Source organism: Schistocerca cancellata, chromosome 1, assembly GCF_023864275.1.
Source record: "Schistocerca cancellata isolate TAMUIC-IGC-003103 chromosome 1, iqSchCanc2.1, whole genome shotgun sequence".
In the NCBI taxonomy this organism is placed as follows: Eukaryota; Metazoa; Arthropoda; class Insecta; order Orthoptera; family Acrididae; genus Schistocerca; species Schistocerca cancellata.
Window position 1 is genome coordinate 1,115,008,403 of NC_064626.1, and position 18,373 is coordinate 1,115,026,775.

An 18,373-nucleotide genomic window follows, 5' to 3' on the forward strand; every position below is an offset into this window, starting at 1 on the left:
AGGTAGATGAGAGTAACTCCTGAGATTCTGCATATTCCTAAAAGAAACAGTTTGGAGAATGGTTCAGTTTCTGCTGACTGAGCTAATGATTTTCACATTTTGTTGATTGTATTTATTACTAGTTAGGCTTACAAGTTATAGTAATTTACAAATAAATTACAGTACATGACCAAGTGAAATATGGATTTGGTGTAACAGTGGTGACTTTTGGAACAACAGTGAGCCATGTAGCTAGTCCCGACAGTTGTGCTGACCATCTAGAACTGTACACAGTAGAAGATGCAAAGTAATGTTTAATGTGATGACTTCAAGGTGAGAATGGTAGCTCCTTGGCGGGTGGGGTGGGGTGGGGTGGGGTGGGGTGGGGGGCATGAAAGTTAATTGCTGACAGTATTATGTGGTTTTGCAATAAGAGCTACAAATACTTTTTCACAAGACTATGAAACATGCAGCAATGAGCCTATCAGATGAAAGGATTTAGTTGTTGGGAGATTTCATTTGCCCAGCATGTTGCCAAGCAGAGTTTTCCTTAGCCTACTATTGCCTGCATAATACTCGTGCCTAAATCCAATGGAATCAGTATGGAGTATGGTGAAGAAAGCATATGTGGAAAGGTATCTGTCTCGTGTAACTCTCAACGTTAAAGGCCATGGCATCAGAAGCCACCATGAAGCAGTTGTCATTTATGTGTAGAAAAAAACTTACAGGTACCAGAAGAGATCTGCATTGATTGAAACTGACTTTGAAGATATAGCAAGAAAAGTGGCATGTGAAAGCAGTAAAGACTCGGGAACATTTGTCAGTTAGTGAAACACTTTCTGCATAAGTTCATTGTAGGTGTTCATTCAAGAGATTTCCATTGTTTCCAGTGGACTCAACTTAACTGTGTCTATTATACATTGTATTCTGTCACCATGACTGTGAAATGTTCTAATGAATGTTTGCACTGACAAGGTTGCCACAAGTTTCCCCAAGTGAAATTCCCTGATTTCCAGACAAGTTTTAGCATTTTCCCCTGACAAATTTTGAGACCTCAAGGGTAAGTAAAGACATAAAAAAAGTAAGGCTTCTGTATTTCTCTACCTTGTAAGCAAAACTCTTAATACTGACATCAACATCATCTGTAATGATCAGTTTTTAGATGGAAAAAGCAAGCCAAATGGTGTGTGTTTAATTAAGATCACTGCTGTTATTTTATTTCAATAAAACAAAAAATACTTGATGACAAAAATACACATTTCCTTGGAGCCACAAGACAGATTTAAAATAATTTTTTGATTTCAAAAATAACATAAGAACAATGTAGGCATCTTGAAAGAAGTGTATAAGGCGGGGAAGAGTTGTGTAAGCCAACAGTATAGGTAACTGCCAATAAAATGTTGGTTCTACTATGTTCGTTATTGTTGGTTATTACCCACTGTGTTGTATCTTTTATTTTACAGGTATTGTGGAATTTTTCTTTTGAGAAATATATTAGTACATAGTTTACAAACTGCCAGCGACTGCCATGACCTCTGGCCTGCCAAAGAGCACCACAGTCCTACGTCCACGGATAAACCACAAAAATCCACTCCATTATGCCACACACAAACAGACCCGGCCTGCGGGTAGATCAGTGAGACTAGATCTGACAGGCAGGGCTTGCACATTAATGGGAAACTATGGGCTTCAGATTAGCAAGCCCAATCCGTAAGAGATACTGGCAGAAATGGCCTGTGGATTTGGCCCATGGTGGAAGTCCATTCATGTGGCCAGCTATTAACGTGTCAAAGACACCATGTTAATGAAATGAGACTGCAATGATCAATCCATGCAACAGATAACTTGTGCAAATACTCTGAGAATCGGTACTAATGAGGACAGGTAGCAATCCACTGTAAAGATGATCGCTGAGCTGCAGACAGGCATGTAGAAAAGACAACTAAATTTTTGGCTATAGCCTTTGTCGAAAAAAGGGGCACACCCACATTCATACAATCACTCAGACAACTTGTGCACAAGTGACCGCTGTCTCCGGCTGCTGTGTCAACAATCTTTTGAGAATCTGAAGCAAACAAACCACTCCTCACACCTTCCTGCCCCTCATCAGCAGCTGCTAGGCTAGTGGCAAGAAGTGGTGACAGCACTTACTGCTACTTGAGGGGAGTAGTAGGAGGGGGAGAAACAGTAAGAATGAGGGAGTTGGGATTCAGCACCCAGCCAGCAACGATGATGAAATCTCAGTAAACAAACAATTTCCCCGACATGTTTGAAATACCCTGATTTCCAGACCTTACAGCAACTCTGAGTACCTGAAGCAAAACTCTGCACAGTGCTGTCCTCGGATCACAAGACGTACACTTTGCTTGCCTATTATAGCCCATTGACATTGGATTTTTTAATAAATGTTAATGATATCTCTTTGGTGTAATATAACTGGGTATTTGACAAAATAAATCATCTCATTTCAATACAAAGATGCAGGATAATTTAAAGCACTGAAGTAAACAGAAACTAGATTTTCTTCTTCATTTTTCTGATAACCATTTTTATTTTGTGCGCAGTATGTGATGCAATAATATTATCAAATTTTATCATTCTTATTGTACAGTACTCCACTGTAGCAGCACAGAGCTGGCCATATGATTATTTAAGTTTCCCTTGTGTCTTGAGTATTCAATGAGATTTCTGGAATACTGCCATGTATTCCAGTACTTGGAGGACAGATATTTCAGGTGTGTATCATCCATCTACTCTGAGGATGAGTCAAAGACAGCAGGATGGAACACAACTGAAAGTACTGGCTATCTGGAAATATTCACAAAAATCTCCCAAGTTGTGAGCAACAATTTAAACATTACAGTGTTCTTTCTTCTGTAATATGTAACTTACACAACTGTAGCAGTATTATACCAAACAATTTAAATTATGGAATAACAATTGGCTTAAAAGGTTTGCCATTTTCTACTCCATCTTGTTCGCAGTAAATTTCGTGAATCATTTATATTTCAGTTCTTTTGTGCAGCAGAAAAGAAAGAGACATAATTTTTCTCTGAGTATGAAGAAAATGGTTGATGATTATTTTAAAAATACATAAAAATGAGAAATGTTCTTTGCATAATTATGCAAGATGAAAATTTACAATCTGTACATAATGTTGAAATTTCAGTATAACATTTAACACATTTCCAAAAACACACACAAACACACACACACACACACACCTAATAACACTTTAAAATGTTTCGTTTTTAAAATGATATTTCACTTTCAATACTGTATCTGAACAGAAAGCTGTCAATAACCTACAAACAGCAAAAAATTCAGCAACAACAGTTAGAATTATTTAGTTACCACATTACCCAAAATAACTATCATAAAATACTGTCACTTACATAGATTTCTTGAATACTGAACCACCGGAATGTAAATAATAGTAATAAAAAATGTACAGGAAGCTTCAGTTATCACATGAAAAGATATAACAGAATGATTGTCTGAGAAGTTAATGTGCGTCCATTATACGCCTCACATGAATAACAAGATATAGAAAATTAACAATAAACTCTGGTACAACAGAAAATTTAACAACAGTAATGGAATTAGTTAAAGGCACTACTTTACTAAAAAGCAGTAACTACTGCTGCTATACAGAACAAAAATTCAAACATTTGACAAAACGTACATTTCAAAACACAAAAAACGATATAAATGGCAATTTTACATTATATTAAAACTTTAATATCAATTGAATTCTGAAGCCGCATTACAAAATTATTTATTAATATTTTCCTTGGTTTTAACATCTGTATTGCACAGAAATGTTTCCTTTCCACTCTTCAGGTTGCAATACTAATGGAAACTGAAGTATGCACAGCAACAGAGCATATTGGACAGAATGCTCCTAAAGACCAAATCAGGGGGAACAACATTTAAAAGGTAGTAGTGTTAATTTGGACATTACGGTATAATCCACATCTTTTCATGTGCACTTTCAGTCATTTGTGACTTTATTTAAGGTGATTAAATGTTGTAATCCCTGAAATGTGAATCTAATATTATAAGGTTTCCAGTACAGAGGGAAGAGGAAAGGATTAATTGATGACAATAGCCATTTGCAATACAATTACAAAATGTTGCCCAGTTGTGTAAAGTTTGGTTGAAGTTTGTACTTGAAGGTATAAACATTCATTTTAAAATTAAATGAAACAGAACTTTCTTCTGCACCATACATTTCATATTTTATATACTATGAATACATATTTACAAATATCACACAAAGCTGCTGCTTGGTTGATCAAGATATACTGCCCTTCGACTTCGACATATTTTAGCATCTCTTTTTACATCATTAGGACGAACAAGCCTTGCACATGGATTTGGAGCATCTGTTGATGCTCGAAATGGAGGGATATTGCTTACTCCCCATAAAGAAGCTTTTGAAGGTAAATGCTTAGGTTTTGGAGGCAAAGGTGGTGGATCACTTAATTGCCGTGAACGTGTTGTTACAGATGCAGTATTACTGTTCTCATCTGTTGAATCACATGTAAGAGTCACATCTCCAAGATCTGCTTCCACCAGTGTGTTATCGGGTGAAGAGTTTCTGTTTACTGCCTCACTGTTCTTATCAGTTCCACTGACACCAATTTTCTCACTTCTTGTCAATTTGCACCCACTGAACTCCATAATTCCAGCAGATCGACCTAAAAAGTATTCTTCTGCCTGCCTAGGGCTGGGAACAACACTGTCAGCACTAAAACTGCTGTCTAAGAAGTGTGGAACCAAGCCTGTGCTTGAATCTTTATCAATGTTCAGGGGGTTTTTAGTGTTTGGTTCAAGCAGCAAACTTTCATGGCTACTCGCAACTGCCTGTGCTGTCGGCACTTCTGTAGAATCATAAAATTTTGTTTGGCTTGGGTCCTCACTCCGCCTAAATTTTCGAAGTTTCTTCCCAGTCTGTGGGGCATTTTCCTTATCCTGTAAAAGGATAAACATAAGTTTACACAATATGATTCACAATACCTTAAAAATAAACAAATGAAGGATAAAAAAAAATTGAATATACTTACATCTAACAAGGTGACTGCACCTACTTGGCATAATTGATTTCGTTCAAATTTATGATATATGCAGATCTTTGCCATAAATGAAAGTGACAGAAGTGGGAACTGCAGAAAGCCAAGCATTAAAAAAAATAGCATTTTTGGCAAGGTCAGGCTAGGCACGAGCCAGTATGTTAGTGTAGTTTCCAGGCAGTGGTTGGCACAATGGAGAGACTTCTGAATGGTAATACGAGGGGTGTGGGTTTGAGTTCCTATGTGGGAACTTTTTTAATTTTCAGTTTTTACGTTATTTATACTGCAAATAAACCCAAATAATGCTCAATATAGAGCACTTATTAATATCTTCATTAAAAACATGAAAAGCAAAGGCATACATGAGAATTTAATATATAAAATTAAATTCTTATATTACAGTTGATAATTTACACATGCTGGGCTGACGTTCATCAAAAAAATAGGAGAGCCTACAGTTTTGCTGCAATTGCCGAGGGCTGCTCGAAGGTCAAAATGAAACAAATGGAATACAAAGTCCTGTACACGCTTTAATTACTATATATATCAAATTTTTATTTTGGTTTATCTGCAGAGTAACTAATGTAAAAATTGAAAATAAAAAATAAGTGAGAAAGTTTCCACATACGGACACGACATCGCGACCCGTAGATTACTGTTCTGAAGTCTTTCTGCTCCTGGAAACTATGCTAACATAATGACTCAAGCTTCATCTGGCCTGCACCAGAAATGCTATTTTTTCAAATGCTTGGCCATCTGGAACTCCCATTTCTGTCACTTTCGTTTCTGGCCAAGTCCTGCAAATACTATAAATTCAGACAAAATGTGATGAGCAGGCTTGGTTCCCTTGTAAGTTATTTATTATGGCAAATCTTTTACTAGTAGCAGTCATTTGTATTTGGCTTTTGATAAGTGTACGACAGAAAATGGATAGTGCTTTAGTGATAAGTATGTGTAGATTTGGGCCATGAAAGAGACCAGCTGATGTAATTAATTTTATATTCTATTGCCTATATATGTGTTTTTGTTGAAGAGTGTATAAAAGAAGAACATTAAGCTTCTTGAACTGACACTGGAGTGCCTTGGGTGCCAGGGACTTCGTTTTCAGTTTTTTATAGGTTAAGAAATAAATACTGTTGCTACATATAGGTTAAGAAATAAATACTGTTGCTACATTCCCAAAGAAAATCACACATATAACATTAAATGTACATTACACACATCTCAGAGATGTGTCTATTGGAAAGGAATTACTCAGTCTCGAATTTATCTTCATTATTTATGACTGTTGTCAAATCTCAGTAAGTATGACAAAAAGATGTACTTTGGTGATGGGCTAATTCTTTATGAATGCAGTTGGCATAATAACATAACACTTAAAATCTAGAGAGAAGGGATGAAGCATCTATATCTGCCGCCCCCCCCCCCCCAAAAAAAACACACACACACACACACACACACACACACACACAGAGAGAGAGAGAGAGAGAGAGAGAGAGAGTGAGTGAGTGAGAGAGAGAGAAAGTGAACTCCAGTGAAGAACAGTTGAAGGTTTAGGTGGACACATTTACTTTATTTTTGTAACATTAGTTGTTTTGTTTTTCTGATGTCAAATATTAGACACTACACATTCCAGACAGCCTGAAATTATAATGGGCAGGCAGGAATGATTACCATGTATCCATGTATGTCACATATCTGTAATATCAAAGAACACATGGAAGTTAAAAATGTAATCTACACTGTGTGTTTTGACTAGCAAAATACCTGAAAGTATAGTTCTGTTAAAACATTATAAACACCTGCACAGGTTCTCATTAACAAAATAAACCTGCATTTAGTCACTATTGTAGCTTTCTAAGTAAACCACCTTTTTCTCATAGTATCTACAACTTTCTGGATCAAAAGTATGTATGAAGGTACAGGAGAGTTCACACTGGTTGCAACCTAATATGGCTAATCTCCCTGTCTAGTGCAAATTGTATAGTTATATGAACAACTTAAATCTGATGTTGGGTGAATGTCATAGTTAAAGGGGCAATTTAGGCCACAAATGAGGAGCTATTATTGGCACCTGGGCTAAGGTTGGCAGTTTTTGAATGATTATACTCAGTCACATACAGTTTTGGGGGTGCATCTGGCAGTATTGATAGGCACATAAACAAGAAGTAGAACACTGTAGCTCAACTTCTAAAGTTGCATTCTTTTTGAATGCATGGCATGTGAACAAGTACATGCATTCTCTCATGGCCTAACCAAACTGCAGTACTGGTGAACTGAATGTGTGATTGCATGCTATGCTTTGAAAAAGAATGCATGTTAGAAATGTGTGCTCCATTTTTCTGCACCTTGCTTATGTACCTATGTCCTAGTCAACAGTTGCTCTTCACAGCAAGTGCTTTACTTATATGATGGTTTCAATTCCACAGAGGAGTATTCTCTCTTACATACTGCAATTTTGCTGTAGCATTTATGATAAAAATTAGCACACACTACCAGGAAGTGTCTAAAACAACAATCCAGAGTATTCTGAATAGTATATGGCAATCTTAAAAATGAAACTTGTTTATGTTTGTCAGTTTACAACATTGAATTTTTTTCATGATTATTCTCCCAAACAGCTTACTGTGTAAATGCTGCATTGTTGAGCCATAATTTAATGCATTTTAAACACACTATAATCTTAAGTACTAAACTCATAATTTCAAGCTCTTGTAACCACCTGCTTTTTCTCACCAGAACAGTACTATAAAAACAGTCTTGGTTTATATATCATGAGAAACTTTGATATTCTCATATTTAAAGATTTTCTTTTTTACAATCTGTTGCACTTATGGTTCTTGTAGCAATATGTTACCTAGAATCCAAGGGAGTGTTACCCATATTACTGCGTTTCTACGGCCTCTAGGCTCACTGTTTCTCATTGTAGGAATTTAATAAAAAACATCTGGATCAAATCCTGTACATTCAGCTAAGTTAGTTGGTGATATTATTACTATTATTTTTTTTATCTATTGTCAGTAGTCATCCACGTGAGGCAGAAAAGTGATTAGAGCACTATATTTGTACTTTGGAGGACCAGGGTTCAAATCCATATCCAGCCAGCCTGGCGTAAATGTTCACTGCACTATTCCTAAATCATTTGTGGTGAATAGCATGAAAGTTTTTTTTTTTTTTTACATGGAATTTCTTCACCCTTCCTGATCCAACTGAGCTGACACCATCTCTAATGACTTTGATGCTGACAGTGCACTAAACTCTATGTAGACTCCCTCTGTTCATGTTTGTAACTTACTCTTTTTCCCAGTACATTTATGAAATGCAGTGTTTCTTTTAGATGTGTGGAAAAAAATCACACTATAACCAGTTTATTAGGAATTTTGTATCTGCCATAATTCATACAGTGTATCATGGACTAGACTAAAAAAATATTTGATTATGTTCATCACAGCAGATTATAGGTTGTTTTATTTCAATAAAAGATTCAAACAATGTACAGGAAGCTGAGTGATAACTAGAACTCACAAACCTTTCTTATGTTACTCACAGAAAATTTCAAGAGATTGATATAACAAAATATATTACATAAAATAGAGAGTTCCACAGGAACCATTTAATATGACTAGGAGTAAATAATGAAGTCACACACATGAGATCCAGATCTGTCATTAGAAGAGTCAGCAACTTCAAAAGAAGAGAAAAAAATCAAACTACTCTCAATGCTACAGGATATCAATCCAGTCTTACTACAACTTTCAGTATGTTTCTACAATTAACAATGTTTATGGGCCAAGCTACAGATTTTTCAAAATACACATAAAACAAAAATACAGCATAAGAGATAGACCAACGCTACTACAAGACATCAAACATTAAGTGAAATGAAAGTAGGAACTGTCTCAAGCTTTTAAGATTGGCAATGGATAACTATATAGCGTGGATTCATTACCTTCAATGTTCTTATTATTTTTTTTAAGAGTGTATTTTCATAGAACACTGCAGAACAAAGGGCTAATGTATACATGGTGGTCAATTACCTCTGTACTGGAAACTGCTTGTAACTCTAATAATTAATCATTTTCCTTACAGCGGTAGAATGTAATAACGCATTTAATTTACAGCATATATTTGTGATGAAGCCTGGTTCACTGTTGATATTGCAGATAATATTATTAGTAACCTCACACTTTTTGCAGATGATGCAGTTATCTATAATGAAGTACCATATGGAAGAAGCTGCATAAATATTCAGTTAAATCTTGGTAAGATTTCAAAGATGTGCGAAGATTAGCAACTTGCCTTAAACATTCAGAAATGTAAAATTGTGCTCTTCCCAAAATAAAAAATCATAGTATTCTATGACCATAAAGTCAAAGAATCACAGCTGGAATCGGCCAACTCATTCAAATAGCTGTGTGTCATATTTTGTAGAGATATGAAATAGAATGTGATTACACAGGCTAGGTCGTGGATAAAGCACATGGTAGATTTGAGTTTATTGGTAGAATACTGAGGAAGTGCTATCAGTCTACAAAGGAGATGGCTTATAACTCACTTGTGTGATTGTTTCTAGAATATTGCTCAAGTTTGTGGAACATGTACCGAATAGGAATAATGAGTGATATTGAACATATATAGAGACGGGCAGCACAAGTTTGTTTGCCCAATGGGAGAGTGTCACAGAGATATTGAAGGAACTGAACTGGAAGATTCTTGTGTAAATTATCCCAAGAAAGTCTGTTAATAAAGTTTCAAGAACTGGCTCTAAGTGACGATTCTAGGAATATACTACAGTCCCCACCATATCACTCACATAGGGATTGTTGAGGATAAGATTAGAATAATTACTGCACACACAGAGGCATCCAATCAATCATTCTTCTCATGCTCCATATGTGAATGGAGTGGGAAGAAATCCTTTATTATCCCCAGGTACAGTGGTATGTACCCTATGCCATACACATCATGGTGGCTTGCAGAGCATAGATGTAGATGTGTGTGAGAGAATCTCATGCCTCAAAGAATGCAAAATCTACAAATGATTCGTATCCAAATTAATGGATACAAATCCTGTCATAGAAATTAAGAGACGTGTTTACACTATAAAATTCATGAAGAAAAATACGCAAGTAGAATGTGTTTTCTGGAATGAGAAACACAAAAACACCCTGAAAGTGGTTTAACTCTATCCAATCCAAACCTCTTTGAAATAAAAGTTGCACTTTCATCCACAAAGATCTCATTGATCCATACAAAAATTAGTTGATTTTTTGAAATCAGAAGTAGAGCTTGCTATTTGCAGACTTGTAAAATTAATAGTAGTGTTATACGGCAGGATCCTCCAATAAATGTTGCAGTGTGAGGTGATATTTCATCCACACTTAATAAGCACAGAGTGAATGGATTGTGTAACAACTCTCTGAGCTATTCTACACACAAGATGCTCCCCCTGTCACACTTCCTACTGTATGTTAAGCTTGGTTCAGTAGCTTCTTTCAGTATGTTAGTTTGATCGTATGGGCCACATCAATATAAAATCCATTTCCCAGTGACTTAGCAACAAACCCAGGTGAATTAGAGGAATAGTTTTGTAAAATCTTTGGAAGTGTACAAAGTGTGATCAAAAAGTAAAATGAGTTTTTTTTTTAATTTCACAGGCTTTATACATCCAATTTTCAAAATTATTATCTTCTTGGTACACATGTTCCTGATGTATATTTGCATTTTCAGCTGTTTTCTATATTTACTGTATTGTTGAAAGTTGAAAAGTTGTGTGTTTTTTCGAGTTCTTGGCAAATTTTTACTGTAGAAAAATTTGGATCAAAGAATTTGCTCTAAATGTTGCTTGAAAAATGACATAAAGAGTGGCACTGCATTCGACTTACGAGTATGACAGGAGTTTACAAGCAGTATAAACTTTTTGGAAGAGGGTCAAGAAGACGTTGAAGACGACAACCATTCTGGATGCCCTGTACATTAATTACTGACAACGATGTGAAAGAACTGAAGAAAATGGTTCCAGAAATTTTCCGGTTCACCATCAGAGAGGTTGTGATGATGTCAGCAATTTTTTCAGATTTTTTGGGCAAGAAATGTGTAGCAGCAAAGTTTGTTCTGAAATCTCTGAATTTTGACCAAAAATGACAGTGCTCAGGAATTGCTGAATGAAGTCACAATGATCCAGAATTTCTAAAGAAGGTTATAAAAGATAATGAAGCATGGGTATATGGTTATGACATTGAAACAAAGGCCCAACAGTTCCAATAAAATCTGTCAGAAGAGCCAAGATGAAAAAAAATTCAGCAAGTTAGATCACGTGTGAAAGTCCTCACTGTTTTCTTCAGTTACAATGGGATAGTACATCGTGAGTTCCTTTCTAATGGTCATACAATCAATAAGGGATACTACCTCGAAGTTAGAAGCTGTTTGCAAGAAGAAATCCAAAGAAAATGTCCAAAATTGAGGCAAAAGCACTTGTGGAAATTGTATCATTATAATGCTCCTGCTCACACCTCAACGCTTGTTCATGAATATTGTCGTCAGTAATTGATGTACAGGGCATCCAGGATGGTTGTCATCTTCAACGTCTTCTTGACCCTCTTTTGAAAAGTTTATACTGCTTGTAAACTCCTGTCATACTCTTAAGTCGGGGACATTACGTATGTTGCCTCAACCATCATATTCACCAGACATGGCCCCCTGCAACATCTTTTTATTCTGAGGCCAAAGAGAGCCATGAATGGGCGTCATTTTGCCACAACTGATGAGATAAAAGCAGAATCGCTGAAGGAGCTTGAACACCACAACAAAAGATGAGTTCCAGAAGTGCTTCAAAGATTGACTGGAAAAAGTGCTGGCAGTAGTATATTGTATCTGTGGGGAATTACTTTGAATGGGACAAAGTTGATATTGATGAATAAATAAAGAGTCTTTAAGAAAAAGTAAAATTCCCATTACTTTTTTATCACACTGTTGGAGTATCTGCTAAATTCTGTCACCAAAATTGCAGCCATTATAATGACTAATGGGCAATGATAGTGATTACGGATGATTTTAGCATTAGCGCATAAAATATGTACCACTGTAAGGAACAAAACCCTTTATCATAAGAAATCTGATTAAAACTTACAGAACGTGTAGACAATCTGTAATATGGAATCCATTCCCAACCACACTGTAGTACTGTGAAAATAAGAACTAAAAATGTGCAGTCACAGTGCACAGTGCAGCTTGTATTTACTGTTTCAAATTAAACAGCATAGGGTTTCTAAAAACAACTACAATACTGAATCAGTTCATTATTAGTGCAAATATCTAGTTTTCAACTGCTTACTATTCCACAGTATTCAGCCCTAACAACTGGCAATACATGCAAGCATTTGTCCCACATCATAACTATTCAATACTACATTGACACAATGTATTACTTTCCGGTACATAAACAAAGAATTACAAATGTGCACAACTTGTGCGTGTTTTATTAGTGGAAGATGGAGCTGAGGTTCACCACTTATGCTGCTTAATGTCTCACCTCTTGATAAGTTGACTGCTGTCAAGTCTTGTGAGAAATTTTCAATGCATGGTTCTTCATACCATTTGCCTGATCCCACCTAAAACTGTTGGTTTCTACCTGGCAAATCAATATGTACAAATGCATGATATTAATATCTGTCATCCATGAGATTACTTTTAAAATATTACTTTTTTCATCAGAAACCAGCCATGTTTGAGATGTAGCTAACTGCACTAAGTTGAGTAATTACAGAAAATAACAATCTGTAAACAGAGAAACCTATTGAGAATTTTTATCAAGTTGCTGACTGTTCTGTTACTGTGACATCTTACTCTACACAACAATAAAAGTAAGTAAATTCATATAAATGTATGTGGCAAATAAAAAAACTGAAAAAATTGTTATTACTTTCAGAAAGTCAGGAAGCTCGAAGTTTATTTCTGTTCCTCTTTGATCTTCTAGCCGACTTCTCTGTGCTCTCTTCAAACCTTCATACAACTCTGAAATAAATTTATCATATCGTAAATGCACTGTCACAATAAATCAGGATAACAAGCAACTTTGTAATATAATAATTTAATTATGAATGAAAACACACACAACAGTGTGTGCAATAATTTACAGTATTTATTACTTTCTTTTGGAAACTGGTTTTTGGCTGTTATGGAATCATCAGGCACAAAAGTAAATATCTTTGCACCTGATGAAATATATTTGTGCTTGTTGAAGGCTTAACAGCCGAGAACTGGTTTGTAAAAGAAAATAATACATATTGTAAAATATTACACCTGTATCATTTGTGTTTTCACTCATAATACACAAAGTATCATACCAAGAACCTACATTACAGTCAATCAATGCAATAACAATTAAAGGTTAAAGAATGACACCTTGTGACTAGATGTAAAGTTTATATGGACGGAACAAATTGTGTAGTCTAGTTTTAATGTTATCATAGCAGAACAGTCATTTTTCTACTGAGTTGTGACAGTGCTGCAGAACATGATGACATATGACTATGAACAAAATTCAGTAATAGAAAATAAATATTTATAGTTCTCAAGAGATCGAAATTAAGCTGAATATAACAACATGTAACCACTGAAGGATGTAACATTCAGAAAAGTGATCAAAAAATCCCAGAAAACAGTTACCAGCTACTTAATTTGTACAAATACCACAAAATTCAACTATACTTCAGTGATTTGGGGATTGGGGGGTGGAGATGTGGGGGACTGAATTTAGGGTGTTTTATTTGTAATTTAATTTGCAAGGCTTAAACTAAAATCCTAGAAATATTATTGATCAAGCTTCCTATATCAAATACATAAACCATTTCCTTCTTCATCTCTCAATGGTCCCCTCCCCATACCACCTGGACCCTCACTTGTCACTAATTTCCTGCTGACTCCAAACCACCATCTCATTTCTTACATACCCGACCAACTACACCTTTATCCACAACTACTCATTTGAGGAGAAGACATACAAACACCTGCAGCATGCTGATGGGCGTACATATGACACCCTCATGTTCCAAACAGTTTATGTACTATCTGGAGGAAATCTCCATACCCATAGACTGTATGACCCTTGTCCAGTCCACAGTGACTGACGCTATTTTCCTGTTCTGGACTTATGGCCAAGGCACACTATTCTCATTCCTCCACAGTCTCAACACCTTCTCTGTGTTTCACCTGGCCTTCTTCAAATTGGTGTCTCTCTTTCTTGGATGTTGACCTCCACACCTCCAGTGGCTTCATAAAACCCATTTCCTTATCAAGTCCATCAAACATCAACAACAACTACAGTATGACAGCTGCTCTTCCCCTCACACTGAAAAGTTTGTCCTATACTGTGTGGCCAGCTGTGGATAGTGCATCTGCAGTGACAAGCAATCCCATGCCCGGTACACTGAAAATCTGAGTCTCCCAAACCTAATCCATACACAAATTTCCCATGCCCTATCTACAGATTCCCCTATTTCTCCAACCCCTCCAATGAACTAGCTGAAAAGGAGCATAACTCTCACTACCTTAAATCAACTTGGACTGGAATAACTACACATACAGAATAACTCCTCCTCCCTTAAGCCATGACCATAAAAATTTTCCTTGTTTATTTTTCTATAAAGTAAACAGAGAGGGGTATGTTTCAAAGAGATAAAAATAATGTAGCAGAAACAAAAACATCTATTACCATCACTTTCAGATCGCCCCTGCAACTTGACACCAACTTTCCACTTCGCAATAAGAGGCGCACGAGTGACAACTGATGATTTACTCTCAGGCTCTTCCTGCTTGTTCATGCCACTCTTCTTGCTTTTCCCACGTGCATCCTACACAGACAGAGAAAATAATATTTATTTTACTGATTGCAGGTAATATCAGTTCTTTTAATACCAGTAATTAGAGCACTGCAGACTCACTACAAAGCAATCATTAATAAATGCAAATGAGAGAATTATTTTGGAATAAATCTTTCTGATTGAAATCTTGAACTATCTTATTATGATAAATTGTTGATTTGTGAACAAATCCAAAAGATAATGTAATACTGAGAAAAGCAGCAAGAGAGCAAGAGCCTACTCAATCACTAGCATACTGAATTAAATATTTTCAAGTTTCCAGTTGTGGCCGTCCACTTGATGTGGCTGGAAACCTGAGAACATTTTATGCATTCTTGTTTATGTTTGTGACACCTTGTGAGAAAAGTGGCTATAAGCTTATTTTCTCCAACACCAGAGGTAACAATAAAGATACCACAAAGGACTCAGTAAATAAAAGTTAAAACTTTTACAGCAAATATGAATTTGCTGCTTTGTTGATATACTTGGAAGAACAACTACAAAACTGTTCGCGTGATTGATTATTTTCTCTGAGCATAGGAAATAGAATTACCACCTAACCAAGTACAGCATAATAATAAGAAAACTAAAAGGGAGAAGAAGGTGCAGATGAGAAAGAAGGGTTTGATGAGCTCTTGGACTATGGGATGAAATTTAATTCTGGTGTTTCAGGCCATAGTACAATCCCCCTATAATCCAGAATGATCCTATTCACCAGCACTCATATGATCACCTTCCTCCTCAAACTTTTTTTCTTTAACATGAACTACCTGATGTGGCATCATCATCACTATTATTTCTCACATGGTCTACACAAATACTGATATAGATGCAGAAAAATGTTGTAAAAGCAGCAACTTGTATCTCTAGAACCATAGCTGTTACCTAGCATCACATCAATGTGCAGACTCATGATCATGCAGTCAACAAAGTGCAGGAGCTGTTTATATGCATGAGATTCATAAGTTTTGCCTCAAATATTGCTTTTCATCAAAATTGAAAACAATGTTGATCCAGGAGAGGTAGAAGATGCTCAAGAAAACCGATAGAATTAAAAATATACACAATTTTCTAAGTAGCACAACACTTCATACAAAAATGGAAAGTCTGAACAGTTTAGGAGGGAGGTATAACAACGGTGGACGAAAAAGAGTCTACTGCTGTTTCAGCATCATCCTCTGATTCTTTCCTTGTTCTTTCTCTTTGAATACAAAACATTTCCAAGATGATTATATTTTATATATATATATATATATATTAGAGGGAAACATTCCATGTGGGAAAAATGTATTTAAAAACAAAGATGATGTGACTTACTAAACGAAAGTGCTGGCAGGTCGATAGACACACAAACAAACACAAACACACACACACAAAATTCAAGCTTTCGCAACCAACGGTTGCTTCATCAGGAAAGAAGGAAGGAGAGGGAAAGACGAAAGGATGTGGGTTTTAAGGGAGAGGGTAAGGAGTCATTCCAATGCCGGGAGCGGAAAGACTTACCTTAGGGGGAAAAAAGGACAGGTATACACTTGCACACACACCCATATCCAGCCGCACATACACAGACACAAGCAGACATATACAGAGGCAAAGAGTTTGGGCAGTTGTTTTTAGATATATTTTTTCCCACGTGGAATGTTTCCTTCTATTATATATATGTGTGTGTGTGTGTGTGTGCGCGCGAGTGTATACCTGTCCTTTTTTTCCCCCAAGGTAAGTCTTTCCGCTCCCGGGATTGGAATGATTCCTTACCCTCTCCCTTAAAAACCAAATCCTTTCGTCTTTCCCTCTCCTTCCCTCTTTTCTGACAAGGCAACCGTTGGTTGCGAAAGCTAGAATTTTGTATGTTTGTTTGTATGTCTATCGACCTGCCAGCGCTTTTGTTTGGTAAGTCTCATCATCTTTCTTTATATATATAAAGATGATGAGACTTACCAAACAAAAGCACTGGCAGGTCGATAGACACACAAACATACACACAAAATTCAAGCTTTCGCAACAAACGGTTGCTTCGTCAGGAAAGAGGGAAGGAGAGGGAAAGACGAAAGGATGTGGGTTTTAAGGGAGAGGGTAAGGAGTCATTCCAATCCCGGGAGCGGAAAGACTTACCTTAGGGGGAAAAAAGGACAGGTATACACTCGTACACGCACTCATATCCAAATGTCTGCTTGTGTCTGTGTATATGCGGATGGATATGTGTGTGTTTGCGAGTGTATACCTGTCCTTTTTTCCCCCTAAGGTAAGTCTTTCTGCTCCCGGGATTGGAATGACTCCTTACACTCTCCCTTAAAACCCAAATCCTTTCGTCTTTCCCTCTCCTTCCCTCTTTCCTGATGAGGCAACCTTTGGTTGCGAAAGCTTGAATTTTGTGTGTGTGTTTGTGTTTGTTTGTGTGTCTATCGACCTGCCAGCGCTTTTGTTTGGTAAGTCTCATCATCTTTCTTTTTAGATATATTTTTCCCACGTGGAATGTTTCCCTCTATTATATTCATATATATATCTGTGTGTGTGTGTGTGTGTGTGTGTGTGTGTGTGTGTGTGTGTGTGTGTGTGTGGGCGCATGCACGCGCAAGTCCTTAGTTGTGCTTCAGAACAGAATTTAATTTATGTTATATGTAAAACAGGGAGAAAATTCCACTCACCCTAGATTTCTCCAGTAATCCTGAATCTCTTCTTAAGAAGCGGCCAAATATTCCAGATGAATGTTCAGAACCCCAATCTTCTGACTGAAAATAAAGTAGAATGATCTATATGTTCTGCATTCAGAATGGTGAACAAGTTAGATTGCACTCCTTTGTTTAACTGCATGAGGTGCATTTCATGAATTAAAATTTTGATGTGAGAAAACAATGATTATATGAATAGGCAAGTTTTATCTGTGTTGATGAACAATATTCACAAGATATTAGTTTCACACAATGTGATTCTTACTACTCTGCTTCTTAGTGTTAACTGCACTTCCTAGTTGGAATATGATATGCTCTTATAGCCCATTTAGATCCCATGACATAAAAGCAACCTATTATAACTATAGTTATTAGTTTTATTATTAACAGTAGAGACAACTGTTGTTATTTATATATGTAATTTCGGTTTGTATCATTTCACAGGCAAAAATTTTGCTATGGAAAATTTCAGTCTTTTGTCAAAATGACACCTGCTTGGGTCACTTCATAGGTACCCGATAACCCAAGTCAGCTTTTTCTGCCTGTGTTTCTGTATGATGATGCACAAAATGTCACTTTATAAGATCCCCCCCCCATCCATTCTCATTTTACATCTGTATTTATCTCTTTAGCCAGCAGAAAACTGCCTTTACTGATTCCTTTCTGGATTTAAAGTTGGCAAAATACACAAAGTCATTCTGATATAGTTCATACAGTTTATTTCCAGTTTCTGGCTCTAAGATGATTTTGAAGGATATCTAGAAAAATAAACACACCATGAAATGTTAAG

The 18,373-nt window shown here is 36.3% G+C and overlaps 1 protein-coding gene across 6 annotated transcripts in view; it reads right to left on the bottom strand.

Moving 5' to 3' along the window:
• Positions 1-430: 430 nt before the first annotated feature.
• Positions 431-18,373, bottom strand: part of LOC126092154 (regulator of G-protein signaling loco) — a 247,546-nt gene continuing 229,603 nt past the window's right edge. For 4 of the 6 annotated variants that reach the window (XM_049907657.1, XM_049907642.1, XM_049907650.1 and 1 more), the window contains exons 10-13: positions 17,560-17,643; positions 14,767-14,905; positions 12,976-13,067; positions 439-4,956 (exon numbers count right to left, since the gene is read on the bottom strand). In XM_049907657.1, coding sequence (XP_049763614.1) covers positions 4,252-4,956; positions 12,976-13,067; positions 14,767-14,905; positions 17,560-17,643 — 1,020 coding nt within the window. In that variant the 3' untranslated portion in view covers positions 439-4,251. Of the gene's footprint in view, positions 4,957-12,585; positions 12,685-12,975; positions 13,068-14,766; positions 14,906-17,559; positions 17,644-18,373 lie in introns of all 6 variants that reach the window. The other 2 variants (XM_049907635.1, XM_049907627.1) reach the window with 2 other exon arrangements.